General features: G+C 37.5%; 1 protein-coding gene and 1 long non-coding RNA gene across 2 annotated transcripts; one reads left to right on the forward strand and one right to left on the reverse strand.

Annotated features, from left to right (window-relative positions):
* Positions 1-2793: 2793 nt before the first annotated feature.
* LOC121905332 lies at positions 2794-9244 on the forward strand. Its single transcript, XR_006098399.1, has 3 exons — positions 2794-2881; positions 3374-3411; positions 7811-9244. It is a non-coding gene; the product is annotated as an uncharacterized LOC121905332 (long non-coding RNA).
* Positions 9245-19986: 10742 nt separating this feature from the next.
* LOC121905316 (myelin-associated glycoprotein-like) lies at positions 19987-24996 on the reverse strand. The gene is made up of 9 exons (XM_042423501.1): positions 24852-24996; positions 23038-23113; positions 22536-22931; positions 22135-22431; positions 21690-21789; positions 21486-21521; positions 21329-21361; positions 20976-21021; positions 19987-20218 (listed from the first exon to the last, which is right to left on the reverse strand). Exons 2-8 carry the CDS (start codon positions 23081-23083, stop codon positions 21012-21014), a joined length of 918 nt encoding a protein of 305 aa, XP_042279435.1. The 5' UTR covers positions 23084-23113; positions 24852-24996; the 3' UTR covers positions 19987-20218; positions 20976-21011.
* Between the last annotated feature and the right edge of the window lie 1921 nt (positions 24997-26917).

Consider the following 26917-nt stretch of genomic DNA (forward strand, 5'->3'; position numbering starts at 1 on the left):
CAGATTAAATAAAAATAGCCTCCCTCTGCTCAAAGAAAACTTTACTTCAATTCTTCTACATGCTTCAACTTGAACTAACTTTAACCAATCTGAAGAGAAGAAACACTGAATTTCATGAACTCTGCATCACGCTTCACTTACTGAGTTTGTTTCCAGGCATTGTTTCACTCTTCAGTGACATCTGTGGCTGTTGATCAGTCTTAAAGCACCACCATCTGACATGAAGGAGTACTGAAAGTGGCCAATTCATTAAAAAACATTCATGGCAGTCAGAGTGTATTTCATCTCATTGTCCACACTGCAAAAAGGAAAGTTATATATTATTTTAGGATGATTAAATCTTATTTTTTCTTGTCAAAGACAAATAATCTTGTCAAGCATCATATGCACTAAACATAATGGACTTAATTCAAGGTAACTGGTCTTTATTTGTCTTAGTAAGGTATTCAGGGTATTTTTCAGCTGGAGCTGAAAAGAAACAAGTCTGAAAAGTGGATTGTACATTTATCACACTACTATCTCTATTATGAGAGCTTTGCTTATTTAAAAAAATCAGACCACAAACTAAAGAGCTTGAAGATATTAATTCCTAAACTGAGCCAAATCAAAAGGTAGGCCCTGGTAGACTTCTGTTTGAGACGCATGGCACAACTCATTAACTGAGGTGACTTTAAAGACAAAAACTCTAGTTTCAAGCATCTTTAATGTGAATTTCTGACAGTTCATTGCTTACTGTATATGAAATACTAGTTTAAGGTTAGATTGTGTTTGATAGTGACTAGATTATGATGCTAGTTTCAAGAAAACTTAAGTAATGACACATTTTCTTGCTTGAAATGATGAAATTTCAGTAGTTCCAAGAATATGTTGTATTATTTCTATTAGGGGAGTTTTTTTTGTGCAAACAGCAGTTTCTCTGGCACCTCTGGTTTCTGAGCTCCAGATTTGACTCCAGTCAAAAGGCTGTGGAATAAAAAAACTAAGGGATAATATAACTAATAACTAAGGGTAAATATGTCAGACTGTGAAATTTTCATGAAATTCGAGTATAGCCATCACTCAAAGTTTACTGAATGTCAATGGTTTGTCATTCAGTTGACTTTCATGTTTTGGATTTTATTTATTATAATTTCTTTTTGTTTTTACTTTAAATCAATTTTTAAATTCTGTTTTAAACTGTGTGATATAAATAATTATTATTTAACGTAATGTGAAAAGGGTCACTTGTAGCAACAAACCCACAAAAATCACACAACTGTCTGCCACTCTCAGACCTTTGTAGCCTCTTTTAGCTAATTGTTTTAAGTGTGTGGACTGCATACTGAGGTCCAATCACAATGACAGCAGAATTATTGATTAATGAAATCATACTTATTAAATGCAAAGGCCTGCGATCAGATGTCCAATGAGACAAAGTTGTTCTGTGTCTGCTAGTTGTGTAAGCAAACAACTGTGTGTGGACCAGCTTGTCTTAGATTTCTTCTGCGTTATTGTGGCCAAAAAAGTATCAATGCGACTTTGAATAATTCTTAAAAAATGCATGTCTGAGTGAAATGTGGTTAAAGTGTAAATTCTACACAATTAAAGAAGGAAACTTCTCACCTATAGCAGTGAAGTTCTGTTTTTCACTTCTCATGTTTAGACTCTTCTGATTCGTACATATAAAAAGGGGAACATAAAACAACACGATGATATCTGACATATAAATAAAAGCACATATCTTATCAAAAATAACAAGAATACACCCTTCAGATCAGTGATGCACTGATATGTGAAGGTTTGCGGTTGGAACAGTACAGAACTAGTTGCTAAAATATCTGTGAAGATACAAAACCCTTACACTGCCTCTTACCTTTGGTAAGAATGGCCGACTGTTATTAACTGTAAAATAGATCAATTGTTTAATGATTTTTCCGTTGCATTTGCATTTTGACTACTTTAAGGATTCAGCACCCTGCTGTATTATTGTGAGTTGAGCACGTTGCATCATAGTTTTCCATGTCTTTCTGTAGCATCTCACTCCCCAAAATCAAAAGCCAGTTTTTCTCATTTCGGAGGCCTCTAGAAAGCCACATGCTAAATGAGACAAAAAATTAAAACAATACATAAATCACATTCTCATAATACTGTGGAAGAATTGAAAATGCACATCAGTGAAGCACCACACCTTGAATCTGATCTACAATCTTTTTGTACTTACCTGCTGTGAGAGAAAATGCATGAGAGAAATGCTCATTTGTGAAGGAGACGTTCAAATGTTAAGTATATGGATATATGTTCGTAAAAGAATGTTCTAATAAATGCCCTGCCATAATGATTTAATCTACAGGGCCTCTGTCTCTCTGACTTTCATGGTGATCTAAAAAAGTCACATCAAAAATAGATGAAGCCTTACACACAGAAATTCACAAAATATGCACAAATGTAAGCTCCATTACTCTCCCGCTGCTTGGTAATGCTCTTATGCTCAAAAATTCTGAAATATATCCGTGGAAGTGGACGTGGTTGATGTTTAGCTGCAGTAGAGAGAGGTGTAGAAATGGCTCAGGAGAGCAGTGCCAGGTGAATTGATTGGCACAGCTGGTGCTTGTTGGCTAATTGTACTCTCCCTTTCAAATGCAGTAGCGTGCAGTAGTGTGCTGGACCTCAGATGACTGCTGCACATCACAGAGACAGACAGGCTAACTGTCAGAGATTGTTTGGTGAAGGCCGAAACTATTATTTGGTGGGACTGAGTTCTCTGTGACTGATCTGTTGTGTTGGTGTTGTATGCTGAGGGAACTCACGGTAGCAGCTAGACTTGCTACAATACCAGATCAAATAAAAACATCCGAACCAAGTGGAAAGACAAGCTACAGCCAAAGAGAAATTGCTCCTACAGGTAATCACAGAAGGATTTGGTGCTGAGTGGTTTCCTTTCAATGAGAGTTGTGCTCTTAACTTTGCCGACCTTTCTTATAAAAAGAACAGCTAATCACACTGACAGTTTATGGCTATTTATAGAATATGCCACTGTGCTGCTGATCACTGATGTTACAGTCAAGGATACAGACACAGGAGTAACTGCAGGGTCCTCTGCACCTCCCATAGATCAGCTGCCATCTGACTGTGCATCCAGTAGCACAGGACCAGCCCAGACCTCCATTCAGACAGTTTATAAAGTCAAACAGCTGGAACAAAGGCCGACAGAAAAAGCAGAAACTAAAATAGGTAAACCTAGCAACAATGTAGGCAAGAAAACAGACAAAGCCACATAAAAAAGCACTAAAACAACAAATGGTTAGCAATGCAACACACCTGCTTTTCTCATACAGAGTCAATATATTTGAATGGATAGTTAGTCATTATTTTATTTTTGTTATCCTCATTTTAGACAAAGAAATATGCCATCATCCTCCACAGAGGCCAAGAGTGAGTATAAATATCATGGAAGTATCTGGATATCAGATCTTGCCTATTGTGATTTCAATAGGACATTTTACATACACTTTAAGTCGAAAGTTTTTTTTAAAAATCCTCCTTGCCTTTCATATATAGAAAATATTTCAATGTGTTTTTTTAATAAAAATTAGTGGTATCATCACAAAAACTGGCATTTCAAGGGTTAAAATTCTGAAAATTAATGAATATATGGTAGTCATGATCAGGACTGAAGTTAGTTAAAAAATTAACTCAATCAAAGAGGAAAAAAGTTTGATATATAATATTTTTATGGCAGTTTTTGATGGGGACCTTTTAAGTCCCTAATATGCTCTATTGATACTATAATAAAGCGAGGCCCAAAGGTTAAGTATCTGTAATTTTGTTTATTAATCACAATGTGAGTTTGTGTGCCACTGTTGCATTTGTCAATAGATAATTCTCCTCTAACATTTTCAGTTTCCCTGTATTTTGCATTTCAACTTTGTTTTCATGTAGATTTGTTTCATGTAGACCAGTGCTAATAAACTATTTTAGCATGACTGCTTTAGGCCTCATCTCCCAAGCTTCAAATAAATGTTCACAAACAAAACCAACCATTTTGTTACTTGGCAGCATCTCTACTTTGACTTAAGCTGCAGTGTCATAGTGGACAGAAAGACAAATCAGGGAGCGGTTACTACCCTTGACTCACTTTTGTTAGTTAAATTTGCATCACTGTAACCAAACTGCTGCAAGTAAAACATCTCCACAGATTAAATAAAAATAGCCTCCCTCTGCTCAAAGAAAACTTTACTTCAATTCTTCTACATGCTTCAACTTGAACTAACTTTAACCAATCTGAAGAGAAGAAACACTGAATTTCATGAACTCTGCATCACGCTTCACTTACTGAGTTTGTTTCCAGGCATTGTTTCACTCTTCAGTGACATCTGTGGCTGTTGATCAGTCTTAAAGCACCACCATCTGACATGAAGGAGTACTGAAAGTGGCCAATTCATTAAAAAACATTCATGGCAGTCAGAGTGTATTTCATCTCATTGTCCACACTGCAAAAAGGAAAGTTATATATTATTTTAGGATGATTAAATCTTATTTTTTCTTGTCAAAGACAAATAATCTTGTCAAGCACCATATGCACTATACATAATGGAATTAATTCAAGGTAACTGGTCTTTATTTGTCTTAGTAAGGTATTCAGGGTATTTTTCAGCTGGAGCTGACAAGAAACAAGTCTGAAAAGTGGATTGTATAGTTATCACACTACTATCTCTATTATGAGAGAACAAGATTGCTTTGCTTATTTAAAAAAATCAGACCACAAACTAAAGAGCTTGAAGATATTAATTCCTAAACTGAGTCAAATTAAAAGGTAGGCCCTGGTATCCTTCTCATTGAGCCACATGCCACAACTCATAAACTGGGGTGACTTTAAAGACAAAAACTCTAGTTTCAAGCATCTTTAATGTGAATTTCTGACAGTTCATTGCTTACTGTATATGAAATACTAGTTTAAGGTTAGATTGTGTTTGATAGTGACTAGAGTATGATGCTAGTTTCAAGAAAACTTAAGTAATGGCACATTTTCTTGCTTGAAATGATCAAATTTCAGTAGTTCCAAGAATATGTTGTATTATTTCTATTAGGGGAGTTTTTTTCTGTGCAAACAGCAGTTTCTTTGGCACCTCTGGTTTCTGAGCTCCAGATTTGAGTCCAGTCAAAAGGCTGTGGAATAAAAAAACTAAGGGATAATATGACTTCATGAAACTCGAGTATAGCCATCACTCAAAGTTTTCTGAATGTCAATGGTTTGTCATTCAGTTGACTTTCATGTTTTGGATTTTATTTATTATAATTTCTTTTTGTTTTTACTTTAAATCAATTTTTAAATTTTGTTTTAAACTGTGCGATATAAATAATTATTATTTAACGTAATGTGAAAAGGGTCACTTGTAGTAACAAACCCACAAAGAATTATCACACAATTCTCTGCAGCCCTCAGACCTTTGTTGCCTCTTTTAGCTAATTGTTTTAAGTGTGTGGACTGCATACTGAGGTCCAATCACAATGACAGCAGAATTATTGATTAATGAAATAATGCTTATTAAATGCAAAGGCCTGCGATCAGATGTCCAATGAGACAAAGTTGCTCTGTGTCTGCTAGTTGTGTTAGCAAACAACTGTGTGTGGACCAGCTTGTCTTAGATTTCTTCTGCCTTATTGTGGCCAAAAAAGTATCAATGCGACTTTGTATAATTCTTAAAAAATGCATGTCTGAGTGAAATGTGGTTAAAGTGTAAATTCTACACAATTAATGAAGGAAACTTCTCACCTATAGCAGTGAAGTTCTGTTTTTCACTTCTCATGTTTAGACTCTTCTGATTCGTACATATAAAAAGGGGAACAAAAACAACACGATGATATCTGACATATAAATAAAAGCACATATCTTATCAAAAATAACAAGAATACACCCATCAGATGAGTGACGCATTGATATGTGAAGGTTTGCGGTCAGAACAATACAGAACTAGTTGCTAAAATATCTGTGAAGATACAAAACCCTTACACTGCCTCTTACCTTTGGTAAGAATGGCCGACTGTTATTAACTGTAAAATAGATCAATTGTTTAATGATTTTTCCGTTGCATTTGCATTTTGACTACTTTAAGGATTCAGCACCCTGCTGTATTATTGTGAGTTGAGCATGTTGCATCATAGTTTTCCATGTCTTTCTGTAGTATCTCACTCCCCAAAATCAAAAGCCAGTTTTTCTCATTTCGGAGACCTCTAGAAAGCCACATGCTAAATGAGACAAAAAATTAAAACAATACATAAATCACATTCTCATAATACTGTGGAAGAATTGAAAATGCACATCAGTGAAGCACCACACATTGACTCTGATCTACAACCTTTTTGTACTTACCTGCTGTGAGAGAAAATGCATGAGAGAAATGCTCATTTGTGAAGGAGACGTTCAAATGTTAAGTATATGGATATATGTTCGTAAAAGAATGTTCTAATAAATGCCCTGCCATAATGATTTAATCTACAGGACCTCTGTCTCTCTGACTTTCATGGTGATCTAAAAAAGTCACATCAAAAATAGATGAAGCCTTACACACAGAAATTCACAAAATATGCACAAATGTAAGCTCCATTACTCTCCCGCTGCTTAGTAATGCTCTTATGCTCAAAAATTCTGAAATATATCCGTGGAAGTGGACGTGGTTGATGTTCAGCTGCAGTAGAGAGAGGTGTAGAAATGGCTCAGGCGAGCAGTGCCAGGTGAATTGATTGGCACAGCTGGTGCTTGTTGGCTAATTGTACTCTCCCTTTCAAATGCAGTAGCGTGCAGTAGTGTGCTGGACCTCAGATGACTGCTGCACATCACAGAGACAGACAGGCTAACTGTCAGAGATTGTTTGGTGAAGGTCGAAACTATTATTTGGTGGGACTGAGTTCTCTGTGACTGATCTGTTGTGTTGGTGTTGTATGCTGAGGGAACTCACGGTAGCAGCTAGACTTGCTACAATACCAGATCAAATAAAAACATCCGAACCAAGTGGAAAGACAAGCTACAGCCAAAGAGAAATTGCTCCTACAGGTAATCACAGACGGATTTGGTGCTGAGTGGTTTCCTTTCAATGAGAGTTGTGCTCTTAACTTTGCCGACCTTTCTTATAAAAAGAACAGCTAATCACACTGACAGTTTATGGCTATTTATAGAATATGCCACTGTGCTGCTGATCACTGATGTTACAGTCAAGGATACAGACACAGGAGTAACTGCAGGGTCCTCTGCACCTCCCATAGATCAGCTGCCATCTGACTGTGCATCCAGTAGCACAGGACCAGCCCAGACCTCCATTCAGACAGTTTATAAAGTCAAACAGCTGGAACAAAGGCCGACAGAAAAAGCAGAAACTAAAATAGGTAAACCTAGCAACAATGTAGGCAAAAAAACAGACAAAGCCACATAAAAAAGCACTAAAACAACAAATGGTTAGCAATGCAACACACCTGCTTTTCTCATACAGAGTCAATATATTTGAATGGATAGTTAGTCATTATTTTATTTTTGTTATCCTCATTTTCGACAAAGAAATATGCCATCATCCTCCACAGAGGCCAAGAGTGAGTATAAATATCATGGAAATATCTGCCTATTGTGATTTCAGCATAATGTATTTTTTTTTATTTGAGAATGATTTAAACTAACTGCACTTTTTAACATTAAATTACATCCATTATACCCTCATAGAACACACTACCGACTGGTAAAATATGGAAAATAGAAATATAATATAAAATATGTTAAATTTAATAAAACACCAAGTTTTCATAGAAAGGTGATACTGTTTTCTTTTCGTGTTACAATCAACAGGACCCAAAAATAACCAGCTACATTTGCTGTGGGGAAAAACAAACAAAGGGAGATCATCAAGATCAACTTTGGTCTGTATGCCTGGGTCCAGTGGTTCAGCTAGGGGGGCGTGGTTTGGAGAAACCTCCTCCCCTTCTTTCATTGGTGCCTTAGAGGAAGAGCTGTGCCAGATGTCCCGGTGATCCACTGTGGAGAAAATGACCTTGGGAACATCAAGAGCATCAAGCTTGTCGCAGGGATCAAGCAGGACCTGCAAGATCTCCACTGACAACTCCCTCAGATGAAAATCATCTTCTCTGCCATCACCAAGCGATGCTGGTGGAGATCTGCCCACCCTAAGAAGATAGACAAAGCCCGGCGCTTTATTAACAGTGTGATGGTTACCTTTGTTTTGTCTGTAAGTGGAAGCATTGGACAACATACTCAGATAAAGCATCGAGGTCCTAGCAATATTTTGCATGACAGAGTTCATTTCACTGTTCTGGGAAATAATATATTTAACAAATATTGCCCAGTGTCTGAAAGACCAAATCCAATAGGATGATGCTGGATTTGGATTTCCCACTAATGTTTTGGCAGCAAAAAAGAGGCCAGGATTTTACACTTTGTGATGTTTGTGCCTTTTTTTTTTTCTTTTTTTTTTTTTTTCAAACAACATACGAGGGTAGCCATCACACTTGTCAGTTCTGTCACAGCTTTTCCTCTCCCTTCTTCTTCTCCAAACCCTTACCTTTACCCCAGCCATTTCACCTGATGTACTTCCTCAGTTGTTTATCCCCATGGTGAATGCAGCCAGGGGTTTGTGCAGTCAGACAAAAGTTCTGCCTGTTTTTGTGCAAATATTTTTTTTTAACTCTAGTATGCATGCCTCTGATTTACTGTGGTATTACACACTATTAGAAGAACAAACAGTTTATGTGAAAGAATTCCTGGGTAAAGTTTTTTGCTTAACATACAAGTAAAGACCTTTACCTTACATCACATTAGGTTTTATTTAATGCTGTCAAAGAAAACATACATAACAAAACAAATGCATTTCTCATATACCCCTGGGGCAGTTGACAACAGTTAATGTTGAACATGCCTCTCTAAGATCAACTGCTTTTGAACTTTCTTAAACACTGATCTGAGTGACAGTTTATGCCAATAAGTTTAAGGCTAAAGTATTTTTGTCCCTGACTTCCATATGTTGGATTGTTGGACAAATGTGTAGCCCCTCAAGTAAATAAACTCCAAGATGGAATACTTGCACAGTCAACACATGGTTGTTGTTGTTAGGTGCAAACCACTGAGAACCACTTGCGCTTCTGGCAGAATGATGTTTGTGAATAGTGCAGTATACTGATCATTTTCCTGTCCACACACTCAACAGATACAACAGCCAACAAAAACAAATTAAACACAACTTCTAACTTATATTGGTTAACTTTACTTCATTGTCTTGTGTTGGGATACTACATCTTCCTCTCAACTCCTCAAGAGGTCCTCCACTGGAACTGCTCCTGTCCTTATTGGTGTCATCACTGTAGTCTGGGTTCATGTGTGCGAAAGAAAAGAAATGTCAAAAAAAATGTTCTTGAATACAACAAGATGAAATGTTACCTTTGTTCACAAGGTAACAAAGGGAAAATAATCATTTGTGGTAATCAAAAACAAGATATTTGATGAAAACCTGGACTATTAAATGGTAAAATACATTTATTTCAAAGATATAACCAAGAAACACTCAGTCATGACTGAAATAACAGGGAATGAACACAGGTAATTTCTGACCCATGTGCTTTAGAAGGGTAGTGATACAAAAAAGATTTTTATTCAAAAACTAAGAGAGGAAAAATGAAAATAAGGATTTGTGATGATGAATTGAGGAATGCCTGGAATACTGAATGATGAAATTAATTTATTGCAAAAATATAGAAAATAAAAACTCAGTCTGGTCACTTTTCACACATTATGTGCACAAGCATGATAATCGACATAAAATACATAGCTACGTTACCTTTCAAGATGAAATTACTCGCTGCCTGAGAAATCTTCCATTTGTCAGCCTTTCCCCAACTGTGGTGAAACTTTCCAACTTCCAAGTAAACTCGGAGATTCGCTCATTTTTAACTCATATCGGTCTCTGTCTTCTCACATGTATTAATGTTATAGCCTGTAACAAACAGACGAAGATAGTAAATTACACATCGATGGCGGAGACTCAGATGATGTAGTTCAATAGTGCATTCGCGACTCAAATCGATGGTTGAAACTTTTAACGTGACGTGGTTTGTCCAAGTGTTGGTGTACCTAGATGTCAAAAATGGCGGAGCGGCTCACATTGACTCAGATTGCGCAGTGACAATCGTCTTGCACTCACCCAATTCCATATAAAACATGTGTCTGTTGGCATATAACAAATGTCGTGTCCCTCGTTATCTGACCATCAGATGTGTAAAAAGATGTGTGTGTATATGTGCGTGCGTGCGTGCGTGCGTGGGTTAGTTGAAAGAGAGGGAAGAAAGAGGAGGGAAAGCGACCGTGACGGAGAGGGAAGCGGTTCCTTTGTCCACAGAAAGCGCATGTGCGGACGGTAGTCTGTAGCGCACATTGTCTGGTTTCTGATCGACAAAGCAACTTACTATCTCACTCGGGTGTTTGTCCCGAGTGGAACAAACACTAAAACAATCTAGCGTGGGGAACACAACTAAACAGGCAGCAAAGTTCAAATACTCCTCAGAGTAAAGCAGAACAAATGGACTCGGCAGTCCATCAATTCACACAACAAACATAGTGATGAAGCTTAAGAAGCTAAAAGCTAACAACAAGACTGATGCTGAGAATAATACACTATAACACTGTCTCTGCCCAGACTTAAGCCTCTTACTTGGTCGCTTCAGAAAGCGAGCAGGGTGTGTGTTTGGGTCCGTCTCTGGGTCCAGCTCAGTTCCTCGGCTCGGATGTTGACGGGGCCTTCCTCATGCTTTCGGCGGGTTTCACGGCAGCTGGTCCTCGGCGGCGTGGCGAAGAAAACACCAGAGTCGACTCAGTTGAAGAAGTGCGGGGCAGAGAAGTTATCTGCGTCTTCGTGAAGAAAATCCTTTTCTTCATCTGCAGGCAATGAGAGTGCTGGTTGCAGCAGTGGTCTCTCTCGGATCCGGTAATTGTGTTCGGTTGAACACAAGCGAAGTCTCGTCTCGTCCAGCAAGGGGAGAGTCTTCCAGTCGGTGTGGGAAAAGCAAGTGCACGGGGTTACCGCCTTCAGTAAACTGGCTCAAGGAGGCAGCAAGTCTTCCCCTAGGGGTGGTGACGTCAGGGCTGTGTCGCCGGGACTTCCTCTGTGCTGGAGCATCTCTGCCAATGAGAGACTACAGTTGCGACCATTTCTGGTTTAGCACCTAGGTGCGAACTGAACAGTGCATATTGGGTAATGGAGTCTGAAATGGACTTTCTTTGTTCTCAACTGGGTGCCCTTTCCTGTTATCAAGCTGTGTGGGTTGCATGCAGGCCTGCCTTTGTCTCATGCACTGGAGTATAAGGCCCAACAACTTTAATTGTAAATAACGAAGATAGCTTTGTTACCCATCCAATGCTAGCACCTTATCTCATATACTAACGCCCAGAACATAAAACATAGAAAATTTGAACATCTCCTTCCCAAATGAGCATTTTTCTCATGTATTTTCTCTCACACCTGCCTTCCTAACTTTGGAGCTCTGCAATTCGATTCCTCAAGCAGACAGAAAAAAGAATGTGCCTTATATTGAGGAGCACATACTGAACACAAACTTCCATGTGTTAAAAATGAATCCGGGGTGAGAGAAGAGATGTTATTGCTGATCTGATCTGCTCTGTCTGTAAGTTTGTCAATTCAGTTCAATTTTATTTATATAGCGCCAAATCATAAAAGTTATCTCGGGGCACTTTTCACATAGAGCAGGTCTAGACCATACTCTTTAATTTACAGAGACCCAACAATTCCAAAATGAGCAAGCACTTGACCACAGCGGCAAGGAAAATCTCCCCTTTAACAGGAAGAAACCTCAAGCAGAACTGGGCTCTAGGTGGGCAGCCATCTGCCTTGACTGGTTGGGTTGAGAGAGAAAGAACGAGGGAGGGGGAGAGGGGAGAGAGAGACACAGAGAAGCATAATAACAATAACAGTGATAATAATAATAGAGATATGACTAGTGTTGGGACAGGCATTAGTGCGTTTGGTTATTAGCAATAATTCATAATTATCATAGATAATTATGAAATCAAGATATTGTTAACCTTAATCGATAATTCGGGCACCAACTGTTGGATCTGTGAGGAACACAGTTGATTATTTGCAATAATTATCAATTATCAAAGATAATTAACTAATTATAACGATTAATAGAATTATTAATATGAATTAACAAATACGGAGCACCACCCGGAAACCGGGACCAATAACCAAACAAGGTAGTCTCATAAAAGGGAGTTCACCTAGAATGTTAATATCAGAGATATCAACATTCAAGGGTGAACAAAGAAGGGTTGAATTAGAGCTCTGACTCCTTCAATCAGCCACTTTCCACAATATGTTACACACAATAATGACAAAAGAACTTCTCTTTAAAGATATAACAGTGTTTATTAAACTTAGCAAAATTAACAAAGTTAACAAATGCTTCATTCAATAAACAACTATCCTAAAATCTAATCCTACCAAACAAAACACAACAGCTACGTACAGGGTTGGACACATGCAGGGGAATGCATGTATGTGTGTGTGTGTGTGTGTGTGTGCGCGCAAAAAGATGGCGACAGGGCCTGACGTGATGACGTCGTCGGTCTGCGACGTGGACGTGACTATGGGAGGAAGTCACGTCACGTCTCGTGTGACATCCCCCCTTTGGTCTGAAGAGTGGGGTGCTGGCCACAATCTTCAGAGCAACCCAAGGGCCAAGCAGTCCCTGTGGGTTAGAAGTAACCTGGTTGTCACACAGTCCATGTGCTCCAGGGACAGGTGGAAGGCTGGAACAGTCCGTATTTCCTGAGAACAAGAAAAGGTTGAAACAGTCCATACAGTTCACAGAGTTCAGAGTTCAGAGGCTTGTCTGGGCAGCTACTGAGGGAAATCTGAGGCAAAGTTTGAGGCAAAGTCATGCTGGGGTTGGGGGTACAGTCCACCCCCCTTCGATGTGGAGGCTGCTCCATGCGTCTAGGGAGTGGAAATGGCTGAAAAAGCTCAGTCAGGGGGAAGGTCTGGTCATCACCCTTGTGGTTTTGTTTCCCACCCTGCCAGCGAGGTGGTCGGCGCCTGGGAGGTCCTGTTCTGCCATCCATCTTGGCGCGAGGCATCTTGTTGCCTTCCAGCGCTAGGTTGGCATTTCCTGAGGTGTGGATCCACAGGACTCCGGCGTCGTCTTCTTGCCCTCTGGCAGGACGCGTGAGGTGAGGTGACTCACCCTGGTAGCGTTCAACTTCCTGGAGATAGTTGTCGATGTCTGAATCTTGACTATCAGAGTCGAAGCATTCGACGTCGCTTGTGAGGGACTCAAGCTGTCGAGTGCGCAAGCGTTGGCGTCGATGTGGCGGCGGACTGTCTGCAACATCAGAGACTCCAGAGTCGCTCAGGTTGCCATGGCGATGAGGATGACTTCTTCCTCTTCGTGGTGGTGATGGAGTTCTGTGATGGAGTTGGTGCAAGCTCTGCGATGCGTTCAGCTCACTGGAGGCATTCACGCCGCTCTCCTCTTGGGAGTAATCCTCCCCCGTTTGATCTGAGCATGAGAGGGGTGCACCATCAGAGTGAGGGGCACCTCCTTCTACCGGGTGGGCCGATGGAGGCACTTGGCAGTCATCTGGACTGAGGTCGGGGACTGCATCACCAGGGGTCGCTAGGCTACTAGCTTGCATCTCCTGGTGGACTGGGGACAGTCTCTGTAAGAGAATGTGATGGTCAGTGATGTCGAATGCAGCACTAAGATCTAACAAGACAAGTACAAAGAGAAGTCCTTTGTCTGATGCAATTAGGAGATCATTTGTAACTTTCACCAGTGCTATATCTGTTATGATGCTCTCTAAATCCTGACTGAAAAATATGTGAGTGTGTGTGTGTGTATGTGAGTGTGTGTGCGTGTACGTGAGTGTGTCTATAGTTGGCTAAAATGCCTGATTGAAGTTAGTTCAGGGTGACCAATAGGGGAAAAACAGTCTAAATGTACATCAGGTTTTACAGCTGTTTCTAAGGTTCCTGTGTTTGGAGATAGATCTGTGCTTGTTGAGGGCAAAAGGTGATTCATTTTGTCTCTAATAGTTAGAATTTTATCATTAAAGAAGGCAGTGTTTCCCCTATATTCATTCAGCAGCGGCGCACTGCTGCAAAATTATGAGCGCCACTGCTAAAATTTCAGACGATCAATAATATCAATGGGCTACTAATAATTTTCACTTGCACACTGTGCGAGCACAATAACACCCTGCATTATTGTGGAGGTCAAGTGTCAATCGCAGTGAGCCTGCGGCACTATCAACAACATTATCAATATGGGAGGGACTAAAGTTAGCATGAGTAACCTCTTTAGTATTGAGACATGGCATTGAATTCAGTACTGATGGTTTGCTTCCTTAAATTTAGCTATAGCACTATCAGATAGACATTTAGTGAAGAAATTTTTGTCTAATGGCATGTAGTCTAGTAATAGAAATTGAAAAGTTATTAAATAATGGTCTGATAAAATAGGATTTTGTGGAAAGACTATTAAATGTTCAATATTGATGCCATATGTCAGATCAAGGTCGGGGGTGTGGTTAAGACAGTGAGTGGGTTTATTTACACTCTGAGAGAAGTCAATTGAGTCAAATAACGAGATAAATGCTGTGCTAACACACCATTATCGACATCAACTTGAATATTAAAGTCACCTACTATAATTATTTTACCTTTACTAGGACAAAGTTTGATAAAAACTCTGAGAATTCAGATAAAAGTTCAGAGTACGGGCCAGGAGGGTGGTATACTATAACAAATAGAATTAGCTGTAAAGTTTTCCAGGTTGGGTGTGAAAGACTAAGAACAAGGCTTTTAAATGAGTTATAATTATGAAAATCAAAATTAACCACCGCACACTGTAATGACTTTACTGTGACTTTATTAAGAGCGAACAACGTGTTTTGCCTGTAGCCTCTTCAGGTTCGCTCAGCACAACTGCTGAGTAGTAACTTGTAACCTAGTAACTTGGTAACTTGATTAACCAACTCTTAAGAAGGGAGGCATTTTGGATTTATGAATTGAATACTATCAAACCTTATGGACTTTATGAAACACAGGATTTGAGTTTTTGTCTGAGATATGTATATATATATATGTGTATGAGATATTTCATCATCATGATCTTTAATTTCAATCATTTGCATTTGTGGGGCAGCCTTTCTTTAACTTGGGTGAATGAACAGGATATCATGATATCACAGGATGTAACCAGGGCGTTAAGATTTTTGGCAACAGTGGCGGTCCACTCTCCAGTAAACACAGGGCTGCTAATATCTGAAAGAGAGTAACGGAAGATGCAAAGAAACACATTAATTCTGGGAGTTTAACCGGGGTGAGAGAGATTTGAAACAAAGGGGTGACTAATCATGTTACCTGCCAAAAGCAAACAGAATATCATATTTCTCTGATTCTCCATACCTCTCTGACTTGTTGCTGGTGTATTAAACTGTGGGATGTTTAAATGATAATGATCAAAATGACCCTGAACTGACCTCTTTGCAGAGTGGGTGTCAGGACATTACCCATAATTTAAACACTGTGAAAAAATAAGAAACCATTTCTGATCATTATTTGAATTATGACCTGAACTAAAGCATAAGCTGACCCTAAGGCCACTTGGACTGGAGAAAAACCAAACAGCTCCCACCTTAAATGGGACACAGACTCTCTTATCTCACCAGACCAAAGCCATGCTGAGGACTTTTGTGAAGCCTCCCTGCAAATCTGAGCCAAACCTGAATTTCATGTAAATTAAATGTCTAATCATTATGCAAGTTATGTAATGTTATTTGTCATATAAATACATGAAGAATTGTATAACTTTCATAGTTGTGTTGAAAGAGTGTATTGAAAGAGTGAATTTTCTATAGTAACAGGAATGTAAAGATGTAATGTTTGAAGGATTTCAGTTTGAAGTTTTCTTTTATTATCAAACAATAGTTATATTGAATGTTTCATCTTATGAGGTAAGAGTTGTGTTGAATTTATATTTGAATATATACATATACATATATATATATATATATATATATTTTTTTTTTTTTTTTTAATATATATATATTTTTTTTTTTTTTCTGAATGTTCTTTTAAGCTCACTGAATTGCTGCTTTACCTCTGTTATTCACTCTATTACAGCAGGACGGTTATTATCAGAAAATATTATGAAATATTTGAGCATTATGAAAGGAATGTGTTTACAACTTCAATGTTGAAGTGTGAGTTTTGCATGTAGACACTCAGAATTAGACTTCCCCAAAAATTCCTTGTATTTCAGAAGTTTTTGTTGTTGTTTTGTTGTTTGTTTTGTTTTTGTTTTATTTGTAACATTAAGTCTCATGTTTCCACATACAGCATTTTATTTTTCAAGTAAACACTGCTGAAGATTTGAGTGTAGTCAGGTTAAACTTTATTTGGCATTCAGCTCAGATTACTACAAGCCAACCAAAGCCTGAATCCTCAACTTAAACTCCTGAAGAAGAAAACAACGCTCTAACTGGACCTCTGCTTACTTGAGAGAGCAGTATGGCAAATGAGAGTTTAGCTGACTCAAAGACTCACTCTCGAGCAGCCTGAAATGGCTTGACTCCCATCCACCAGTGTAAAAGACCTATGCACCTATGAAGACTCATCTGCAACATGGACCACTCTGCACTGCCAAGCTGGCACTTGCAGCCAACTACCAAAACAACACCGGACCTGCCGAGATGACACCTCTACCACAGCGAAACACGTCAACAGTAAGGCATAACACGGCTTTGTGATCAAGGGTTGATGCTGAATAACATTTATATTAAAAAGATGATTTCTTTAGAGAAGTTGAATTAGCTTTCCCGTTGTAATATGTTAGCTCGAGCCACTCTTATTGAATATTTCTTTATTTTATTTTCACTATCATTTATAGGCCTTATTACTCTGTTTATTTATTATTTTTTTGTGTATTATTCTATGTATATCATGTGCTCTTCAGGCATTTGGCTATATAATACATGTCTGTCTTAATCAAGAAGTTGTTTGCATTCTTCTGAATAAGAAGAAAAGAGTTCACTAATTTTCAAATGAGAGTGATTCATTAATTAAATTGAACAAGAGTTCAAGAGTTGGTGCTTCCTCCTGGCACTAACAAATCCTAACCAAAAAGGAGGTGGTGCTCCCAATAACGAGGTAATTAAATAATAAAGTATTAATACTCCTACACAATAAAGTTGCAAAAGTGACTATGACTCAGTATTGACATGTAGACGTGTTCAGGTCGGGACTCTTATCAAGCATGAGAAATTTGGTGCAGGTTAGACCATGTACATTGAAGTTACAACAACTTCCTGTTTCATGGCGAAACATCGAACAACGGCATTCAATGAAATCTCAAGATTTTAATAACTTTTCATCACAAAGGTCTGTAGATGACACCGATCAATTCTGGAGTCAGGTTAAAACTCTAGGAGGAGTTTATTGTCACACTGTAACAAATTTCCCTGTAAAATTACGGTAAGCTACTGGCAGCTGTAGTTGCCAGCATTTTACCATTTTTTTTAAAGCGTCATCCCTGTAATTTACTTTAACAGTTAATTGCTGTAAAATGATTACAGTGTTCAGCTGTAGAATGTGAGGTTTACAGTTTGATACTGTAGCCAGGCCTGCAGTAATATACTGTATTTTTAGAGTGAGGCTATTGTAATCTACATGAACAGTTTCTTACTGTAAATGTTACAATAAACAACTGAAAAGTTTTATTCTTAGTCATATTAATAAAAACAACTATAAATTGCAGACATGTAAATAACAATAACAGACTGTAAATAGCAATGTGTCCTCAATCTTAGTGGTCCAGTAATGAGATCAGCTCAGTTTTACATTTAAAAACATGTAATTCTTAACATCTAGCACAAAAGAGGATGAGAAAAGTGATAGTTTTATGGAACTGAACATTTAGTTTTCAATACGCTAAGTATATTCAAGTATGCATGTTTGAAAAAATAATTCTCAAGGTGCATGCCCTTTCACAGGGGGTCAATGTAAATCTGTTAATTACAATATCATGAGCTGCCAGTAAAACTTAGTCTCGAGTCTAAACAGCAACTGCTTTGCAAACTACTGTTGAAAAATAACAAATAAACAGATTACAAGATACACAATTTGTAATGCCTTCAAATGTCCTCTGTTATAATTGGCAGAAGGTTGACATTCAGGCTTCCAGGCTCACAGCTCACAATGAAGTACCTGAAAAGAACATGTAAAACTTGTATGAGTGAACAATATTACCTGGAAATCACCTATTAAGTCCCAGGTTTTACCACAGCTTGGCAAAAAACTACAGTTTCTTTGCAGTAACCTAGCTACAGCTCAGAAACACATTTGGGTTGAGCTAAGATAACCAGTATGATCACTCTGTCTTTTGGGGCTCAACAGCAAACATATCTTAGATATCTTACATATTTGAAAAAACTTCAATTGTTGTGTGCTTTAGATAGTAGGCTATTATTAATTATGAAATTCAAGTAGGATAAACAAGGTGTAGGTATAGACAAGGCCGGACTAACATTAGCATTCACTGATGTATAGTTCAACAGAAAACAGTCATCCAAAAATAATCTTTAAACTAGACTTGCAAGCAGCAGTGAAAATAATGTTTAAATACCATAAAGTCAAACTTCCAACTGCTGAAGACAATACCTGAAAATGCTCTCTTCTGCCTGCAAAAATTAAACTTATCAGCCACTAATTGGTTAACCAGATGCACAAATGTAGTTCTATTTTCTGAGTAAGATGTTACTGAACTTTTGGTTTCGATTCCACAAAGGAGGATGAATGATGATTATATGATGATGATGTTGATGGTTACATGTGGCTTCTGTCCCTCCATTACTGCAGCAGAGAAAATGAAAATACTGTATTTTACTGTCAAATCTTACAGTAGCCTATTGTAAATGTCCGTTCTTGGTTTTGGCTCCAAAAAGCATCAAAATTTACATTATTTTAGCGTATTTAGGAAGAACAGTACCTTACTGCTAGAATTTGGCTGTATTTTCTACAGCAGTTTATTACAGTGTATGGCAATCAGGGTGAATTGCATCTCATTTCCCACACTGCAAAAAGGAAATTTAGGAAAGTTGTAGGATTATAGGTTATTTTATAGGTATATAGGTTATGGATGATTAAATTATTAATCATTATTAATTATAATTATTAATTATTACTTATTTTTCTTGTCAAAGACAAATAATCTTGTCAAGCATCATATGCACTATAGATAATAAACTTAATTCAAGGTAACTGGTCTTAATTTGTCTTAGTAAGGTATTCAGGGTATTTTTCAGCTGGAGCTGACAAGAAACAAGTCTGAAAAGTGGATTGTACAGTTATCACACTACTATCTCTATTATAAGAAAACAAGATTGCTTTGCTTATTTAAAAAATTAGACCACAAACTGAAGTGCTTGAAGATATTAATTCCTAAACTGAGCCAAATTAAAAGGTAGGCCCTGGTAGACTTCTGATTGAGACGCATGGCACAACTCATTAACTGAGGTGACTTCAAAGACAAAAAAATCTAGTGTCAAGCATCTTTAACTTGAATTTCTGACAGTTCATTGCGTACCGTATATGAAGCACTAGTTTAAGGTTTGGTAGTGTTTGATAGTGGCTAGATTATTATGCTAGTTTCAAGAACTTATTAAGTCATTTTTTCTTACCCCATTGGCACATTTTCTTGCTTGAAATGATCAAATTTCACTAGTTCCAAGAATACGTTGTATTATTTCTGGTAGTCAAAAGGCTGTGGAATTTAAAAAAACTATGGGCTAATATAACTAATAACTAAGGGTAAATATGTCAGACTGTGAAATTTTCATGAAACTCGAGTATAGCCATCACTCAAAGTTTACTGAATGACAATAGTTTGTCATTCAGTACCTTCCCTCCCCCATAGATGACAAAGGCATCACAATTGATCAATGATGAAACAATCCAAGATTTAATGTACAAGAATCAAGGTTTACAATACTGAAACAGTCATTATTAGATGGAAAAACAGGTTTACAACATTCCTCATTTCATGCAGTTGGAGATTAAAAACATTTTTCATTTCGATGTCAAGTTTGGTGCCCCTCACTGGTGGCATCTGGAGCTACCAGCTGGTGTTTCCTGAAGTTTGGTCACTGCCTTTTATAGTTTCCTTTGATCATCTGAAAGAAGAGGAAAATAATAATAATAATAATAATAATAATAATAATTATTATTATTATTATTATTATTATTATTATTATTATTATTATAAACATTTGATGCAATTAGATTTTTTTAAAACATGTTTGATGTTTAAAGCTGAATTAAGCAATAGTATATTAACTTTGAGTCAAATTATGACCAGCAAACATAGTATCCACTTTTAAATCTCTTCTTAACTGTTTTTTATCTTATGGCTTCTAATAGTTTGAGTAACAATTTTTCAATTTAATTTTTCTTTGTTTGTTTTTACTGTAAATCACTTTTTAATTTTTGTTTTAAACTGTGCAATATAATTAAAATTATTATCATTATTTAATGTAATGTGAAAAGGGTCACTTGTAGCAACAAACCCACAAAAATCACACAACTCTCTGCCACTCTCAGACCTTTGTAGCGTCTTTTAGCTAATTGTTTTAAATGTGTGGACTGCATACTGAGGTCCAATCACAATGACAGCAGAATTATTGATTAATGAAATAATGCTTATTAAATGCAAAAGCCTGCGATCAGATGTCCAATGAGTCAAAGTTGCTCTGTGTCTGCTAGTTGTGTAAGCAAACAACTGTGTGTGGACCAGCTTGTCTTAGATTTCTTCTGCCTTATTGTGGCCAAAAAAGTATCAATGCGACTTTGAATAATTCTTAAAAAATGCATGTCTGAGTGAAATGTGGTTAAAGTGTAAATTCTACACAATTAATGAAGGAAACTTCTCACCTATAGCAGTGAAGTTCTGTTTTTCACTTCTCATGTTTAGACTCTCCTGATTCGTACATATAAAAAGGGGAACAAAAAACAACAGGATGTTATCTGACATAAATACAAGCACGTATTTTATCAAAAATAACAAGAATACACCCATCAGATCAGTGATGCATTGATGTGTGAAGGTTTGCAGTTGGAACAGTACAGAACTAGTTGCTAAAATATGTGTGAAGATACAAAACCCTTACACTGCCTCTTGCCTTTAGTAAGAATGGCCGACTGTAATTAAATGTAAAATAAATCAATTGTTTATTGATCTTTCTGTAGCATCTCACTCCCTAAAATCAAAAGCCAGTTTTTCTCACCTCCGAGACAGTCTGGAAAGCCGGTTCCACATGCTAAATGTGACCAAAAATTAAAACAATACATAAATCACATTCTCATAATAATGTAGAAGAATTGAAAATGCACATCAGTGAAGCACCACACACTGAATCTGATCCACAACCTTTTTGTACTTACCTGCCTTCCTGATTTTGGAGCTCTGCAATGCGATTCCTTGAGCAGACAGGAAAAAAAATTACTTTTTATTGTGGAGCACATACTGAACATAAACTTCACAAACTTTCATGTGTTAAAAATGAAACAGGGTTGAGAGGAGAGATGCTATTGCTGATCTGATGTGCTCTTGCTATCAGTTTATGTCTGTAAAATGAAATAACTCACTTGTATTTTTTCATCATGAAAATGCAGAGGCCTCCAAAGATCACAGCAGTGCCGATCCCCACTACTGCAGGAATGATGATGTGGTTATAGTTTTCTTTACCTGCAAACAGACAGAATTCATATATGAGCAATTCATCCTTTATTGCACAAACAGAGCAGAGACAACATCCAGTATATGCTTCAAAATAATAGACATTCTAAAAATTCAATACAGCCAATGTTAGTATGAGATTATATGTGGATATTATGATGAGCTACACTAAAGCTGATATCAGTATCCTCAGTGTCATGCTTATTAAGCCAATGATCGACTGTTCATGTAATAAATAGCAGCAGGACTTTATCATCATGGACCAATGTTACCTTCAATATGACCACTCCCACTATTAAGCTTAAAAGATTCACAAATATTCTCTATTGGACAAATGAACAAATGAGATCTCACGTTTTATATAAAGTGTCATTTTTTCAGTGGATGTCTTCAGTCCATTAAATTTGGCTGTGCAGGTGATGTCTGTGTGGTCGTCCTTCTCCTCAGGGATGACAATCAGAGTGGACTGAACCTCCCAGAAGCCACCATGAATTTCTCTGTGAAGTTCATTGATATCATCTGCAGTGCCTCTGCTCCATGTGAGTTTAGGTATATGGGAGGGGCAGGTATGGCGGACTGAACAGGTGATGGTGTAGGAACGACCTTGAACTGCTGTCTTTGGGTGAATCAGAGTTGGTTTTGGAGGTTCAGCTATGAATGAAAAAAGGACAAGGCAGAGATAAAGAAAGAGGTACATTGTTGTTACATAGAAAACTGGTATGGATTTAAGAATTGTTGGAAAGTTTGTGACATACTGATCATTTTAAAGCGGACGCAATCGTTAACAAAGGAGAACTTGTCAATTTTGGATGTTTCAGTCCCTGTTGGTACTAATTCAATCCGAAAACAGAAAGGGCCATCATCATGATCTTTAATTTCAGTCATTAGCAAGGTGCAGTTTCTGTCGCCCAAATTTCCCAACAACTCTGTGCGGCCCCGAAAGTTTTCCACGATCTGCGTCTGATCCTCATGATAGATGCAGTCATCTCGGCTTGCTGGACGATGCCAGATCCCCCTGAGTCTGGAGTGGGGCAGCCTTTCTTTAGCTTGGGTGAATGAACAGGGTATCACGACACAGGATGTAACCAGGGCGTCAAGGTTTTTTGGAACAGTTGCCGTCCACTCTCCAGTTAACACAGGGCTGCAAAGAGCTGAAAGAGAGTAACAGAAGATACAAAGAAACAATAACTTCTTGGAGTTTAACTGGGGTGTATATAGGAAAGAAATTTGAAACAAAGGGGCAACTAATCATGTTACCTGCCAAAAGCAGACAGAATATCATCATCTTTGTCTCGTTCTCCATACTTCTCTGACTTGTTGCTGGTGTATTACACTGTGGGATGTTCAAATGATAATGATCAAAATGAAGTGGATGATTTTCAAGCAAGATGACATGCAAATTACAATAAAGTTGCAAAAGTGAAATCTCTTGAAAGGGTATTGGATTCATATCACAAATATGGACATTAATAATATCCTCATATAAGATATATTTATATTAAATAATCAAAAGTGAAAATATTTATTATCTCATTATGTGAACAGGTAATCATGTGACAACAAATTAAAAAGGTATAGTTCACATTAGAGTGGTAAGCAAAACAGAGCAAAAAAATGCTTTTTGTCATGCCAAGTAAATTCATCATGTTACTAAAGTTATCAGTCTTGTATCTTAATTAAAAAAGATAAGTTTTGGACATTATTACATGTTAATTTAAGTCAGTGTAAGCTACAAAACAAGGTAATAAACTCAGCATAATTGTGGATCTGAGCCACTGTGTGAAACAGTTTTGTCAAAATGGAGGTTGTGGGGTAAAATGTGCCAGTGATGTTGGGGCAAGTTGAGTCAATGGCTCAATTTACCCCCCAAAATATTTTCTGATATTCTAGAGACTAGAGACCCTGTTCATGTTAATGTTTGATCATTGTTACAAGTGTTACAATGTTGATGAATAAATACCTAATTGTTGACTAATGTTAAGTTTAAATTAAAGGAAAAGCCAACATAAAGTGTCTTAGTAAGGTGTTGGGCCACCAGAACAGCATCAATACACCTTGACATTGAATCTACAAGTCTCTGAACTCTACTGGAGGGATGAACACCATTTATCCAAAAGATATTCCCTGATGTGGTGTTTAGATGACGGTGGTGGAGAGTGCTGTCTAACACGTCAGTCCACATCTCCCTTAAGTGTTCAGTTGGGTTGAGATCTGGTGACTGTGAAGGCCATAGCATATGATTCACATCATTTTCATAATCATCAAACCATTCAGTGACCCCTTGTGCCCTATGGATGGGGGCATTGTCATCCTGGAAGAGACCACTCCCATCAGGATAGAAATCTTTCATCATAGGATAAAGGTGATCACTCAGAACAACTTTGTATTAATCAGCAGTGACTCTTCCCTCTAAGGCAATAAGTGGACCAAAACAATGCCAGCAAAGTGCCCCCCACAGCATAACAGAGCCCCCAGACCCCCTCACTGTAGGGGTCAAGCATTCAGACCTGTACCAGTTTTTCCTTTAATTTGTCACCTGTCTGTTTACACAAAAGCACACTTACACACACATTCTTTCTGTAACTAACACTCACAGTTTAATCTTTACTGAAAGTGTTGAGGTAACATGTTGAACAACTGGACACAAACATATCATTTTACTTAAAACTATGAGTTTTTGCCTTTGTTAAATTGATTGCATTAATAAAGCTCAGAATTATCTCAAATTTGTTTGATTTTATGTAATTTTTATATCAGTATTTAATGGTAGCACTAATTACCCCTAGAGCACTCAATTTACCCCATCCCCATGCTCATTTTACACCTACCTTGGGGTAAGTTGTGCCATAGGACTAACTTTTTTTGATGGCTCATTGTCCTAAAACCATAATAATTAGATAACTTGTTTTAATTTCTGTGGGTACACAACAACCTGAGGTATATATAGTAACTATTATTTGAAACAAATACACTTTCATTTTGCAGTAAAATCATCAAATGTAAAAAGTGGCTCATGTTACCCCGTTCTCCCTACTATATTTAAGTAAAATGTGGTGTTATCAGAATCTTACCTGATACCGCTGTTGTCTGGATGATCACAGCTGTTTGTGTCTGCTATCCTGGAGTTCAGTTCATGAAGACATGAACTGAAGGGGTTTCAGGAAACACTGTAGGCAAAACAACTAAAAAAATCTTCTTGTGTGCGGTGGGAGGGTTAGAGCAGCTACAGTACTGTATTGTAGAGGCAGTGGCAGTAGAGTTCATGGTCTAGAAGGCAGGAGGTTGTCTCTTCTCTATGTGCATACTACAGTAATACACAAGACCTATCCCTTGGTGTTGTATATACTTTTTTCTTGACTTAGATCTTGGGTTTTAAAATCAACAGCACTCTGGTGGATAATGTGTGATGATCCATGATTCCCATGAGTGCATCTTTAAGACAGAAACCCCTGGCTCTAATTTCATGGACATTCTGACAGTGAAGTCAGAAAGTTGTTTTGGCTCTACACTGGCACACTGGATTTAAAATGAACCAGTGTGTGATGTTTAAGTGACTTTCAGCTTTAAAGGATTTAGCTGGTGATTTTCTTTATTTTTCTTAGTGTCAACAAATCTCACGTCAGAGCCAAACCAAAAATGAACTCATTCTACTTACAAGTACTGTGCATGTATCCAAAGTCTGATGTGTCATATTCCTCTGTGCCATAGACCTCTGTTGTCCAAAAACTATTAAAAACACGTCATGCAGGTGAGTCCTCCAGCCAGCCAATCACAAAGCTTCAAATTCTGGATTCAAAATCCAATTCATCCCCGGGGCACTCTTAAATCTATGTTTTTTTATTGAAAGATCATCATCAAAGAGTTACATAAAATAACACAAATTACATAACAGCTCAAATAATTATTACACTATGCAAAGACAATGATTCAAATAACATGCAGCTGTGTGGTTTCAGCCATAGACTTTAAAAAATATGGACATAGTCGCTGTGATGTCACCCATCGCTTTGTGGACTGCAGTTTTGAATCCTCAAGTTTAGCGTTTTGACCATCACCAACTTGGATTTGAGCTTCGCCATGTTTGATTTTTGGAGCCAGAAGTGACTATATTTGGATGACAGGATGGAGCTGACCTGAGCTCATTTGCAGTCTATGGTTAACTGTGATCATGTTAATAATAATATTAATTTCTGCTTGCAAAAAACAGGCCAGAAACCAATCAAACTAAATATACTTACCAGAGAAACAGAAAGCTGATTCCTAAGAGAGTCTTTTAGTACAACCAAATGCTGAACTATAACACTATTTATAGGTGACGAAAATGTTATGATTAACTTTCATGAACTGAAAGCACATTGTGAAATAACAGCAGCTGTCTTAAGTTCACAAATATCCTTATTTTTTTAAATTCTCAAACTTTAAAAAAACAAAATGTTCTATTCACAAAGTAGTTACAGCACATATTTTCACAGAGGTCAGCAAGTGCTTTTGGTTTTAATTTGTGCTTCTGAGAGTAAAAGGTAAATTGAGGAAAGGTGGAGTTGATCGGATGAACAGTTTAAGAGATATGTGAAGGACATACAGACATATAGAGATTCCCTTTCTGGATAGTTTATAGCCACTTGCTGTAGAATTTTCTGAAGTTATTGAAAATTAATTAACATTTCTTTGGAGTTGTTGATTTATAAGCTGCAAGTGGCATAACAATTAAACATTAACATCAGAGGTTTGGTTGACACTGACATTGTTTTTGTTAACTTTTGTTTTTGCAGGGCAGAACAGGTGCAAAAAGCCCAGGAGGAAAACAAAACCACATGAACGCCTTGGTAAGGGAAAGATAGTCAATTGTTTTCCTCCTGCCAATATTAAAGGAATCTTTAAGCCAATAAACAATAACAAAGCTTTTTTAATTGGCCCACACTAACTATTTTAAAACCCCCAAAATGCTGTGGTAATATGCAAGGTATTCCCTTAATATTTACATGTATAAATCTTTTCAACTAAAATGTTAAATATGCAAATAAATGAGTGATCTGTGAGCCATACACCGGCAAACACCTTTTACAAATCTTGCAAATATTGTGAGTTGGGATGCAGATTTGGTACAAGCAGAGGAAACCATCAGATCAGTGCAGCC

Source organism: Thunnus maccoyii, chromosome 10 (assembly GCF_910596095.1).
Source record: "Thunnus maccoyii chromosome 10, fThuMac1.1, whole genome shotgun sequence".
NCBI classification, from domain to species: Eukaryota; Metazoa; Chordata; class Actinopteri; order Scombriformes; family Scombridae; genus Thunnus; species Thunnus maccoyii.

Bases quoted from the DNA above. Each gene is read 5' to 3' on its own strand.
- LOC121905316 (XM_042423501.1), bottom strand. From the start codon at position 23,083: ATGGAGAACGAGACAAAGATGATGATATTCTGTCTGCTTTTGGCAG. The intron at 22,932-23,037 runs GTAACATGATTA...ACTCTCTTTCAG, and splicing joins ATTCTGTCTGCTTTTGGCAG to CTCTTTGCAGCCCTGTGTTA. The intron at 21,362-21,485 runs GTAAGTACAAAA...GGTCACATTTAG, and splicing joins CTCCAAAATCAGGAAGGCAG to CATGTGGAACCGGCTTTCCA.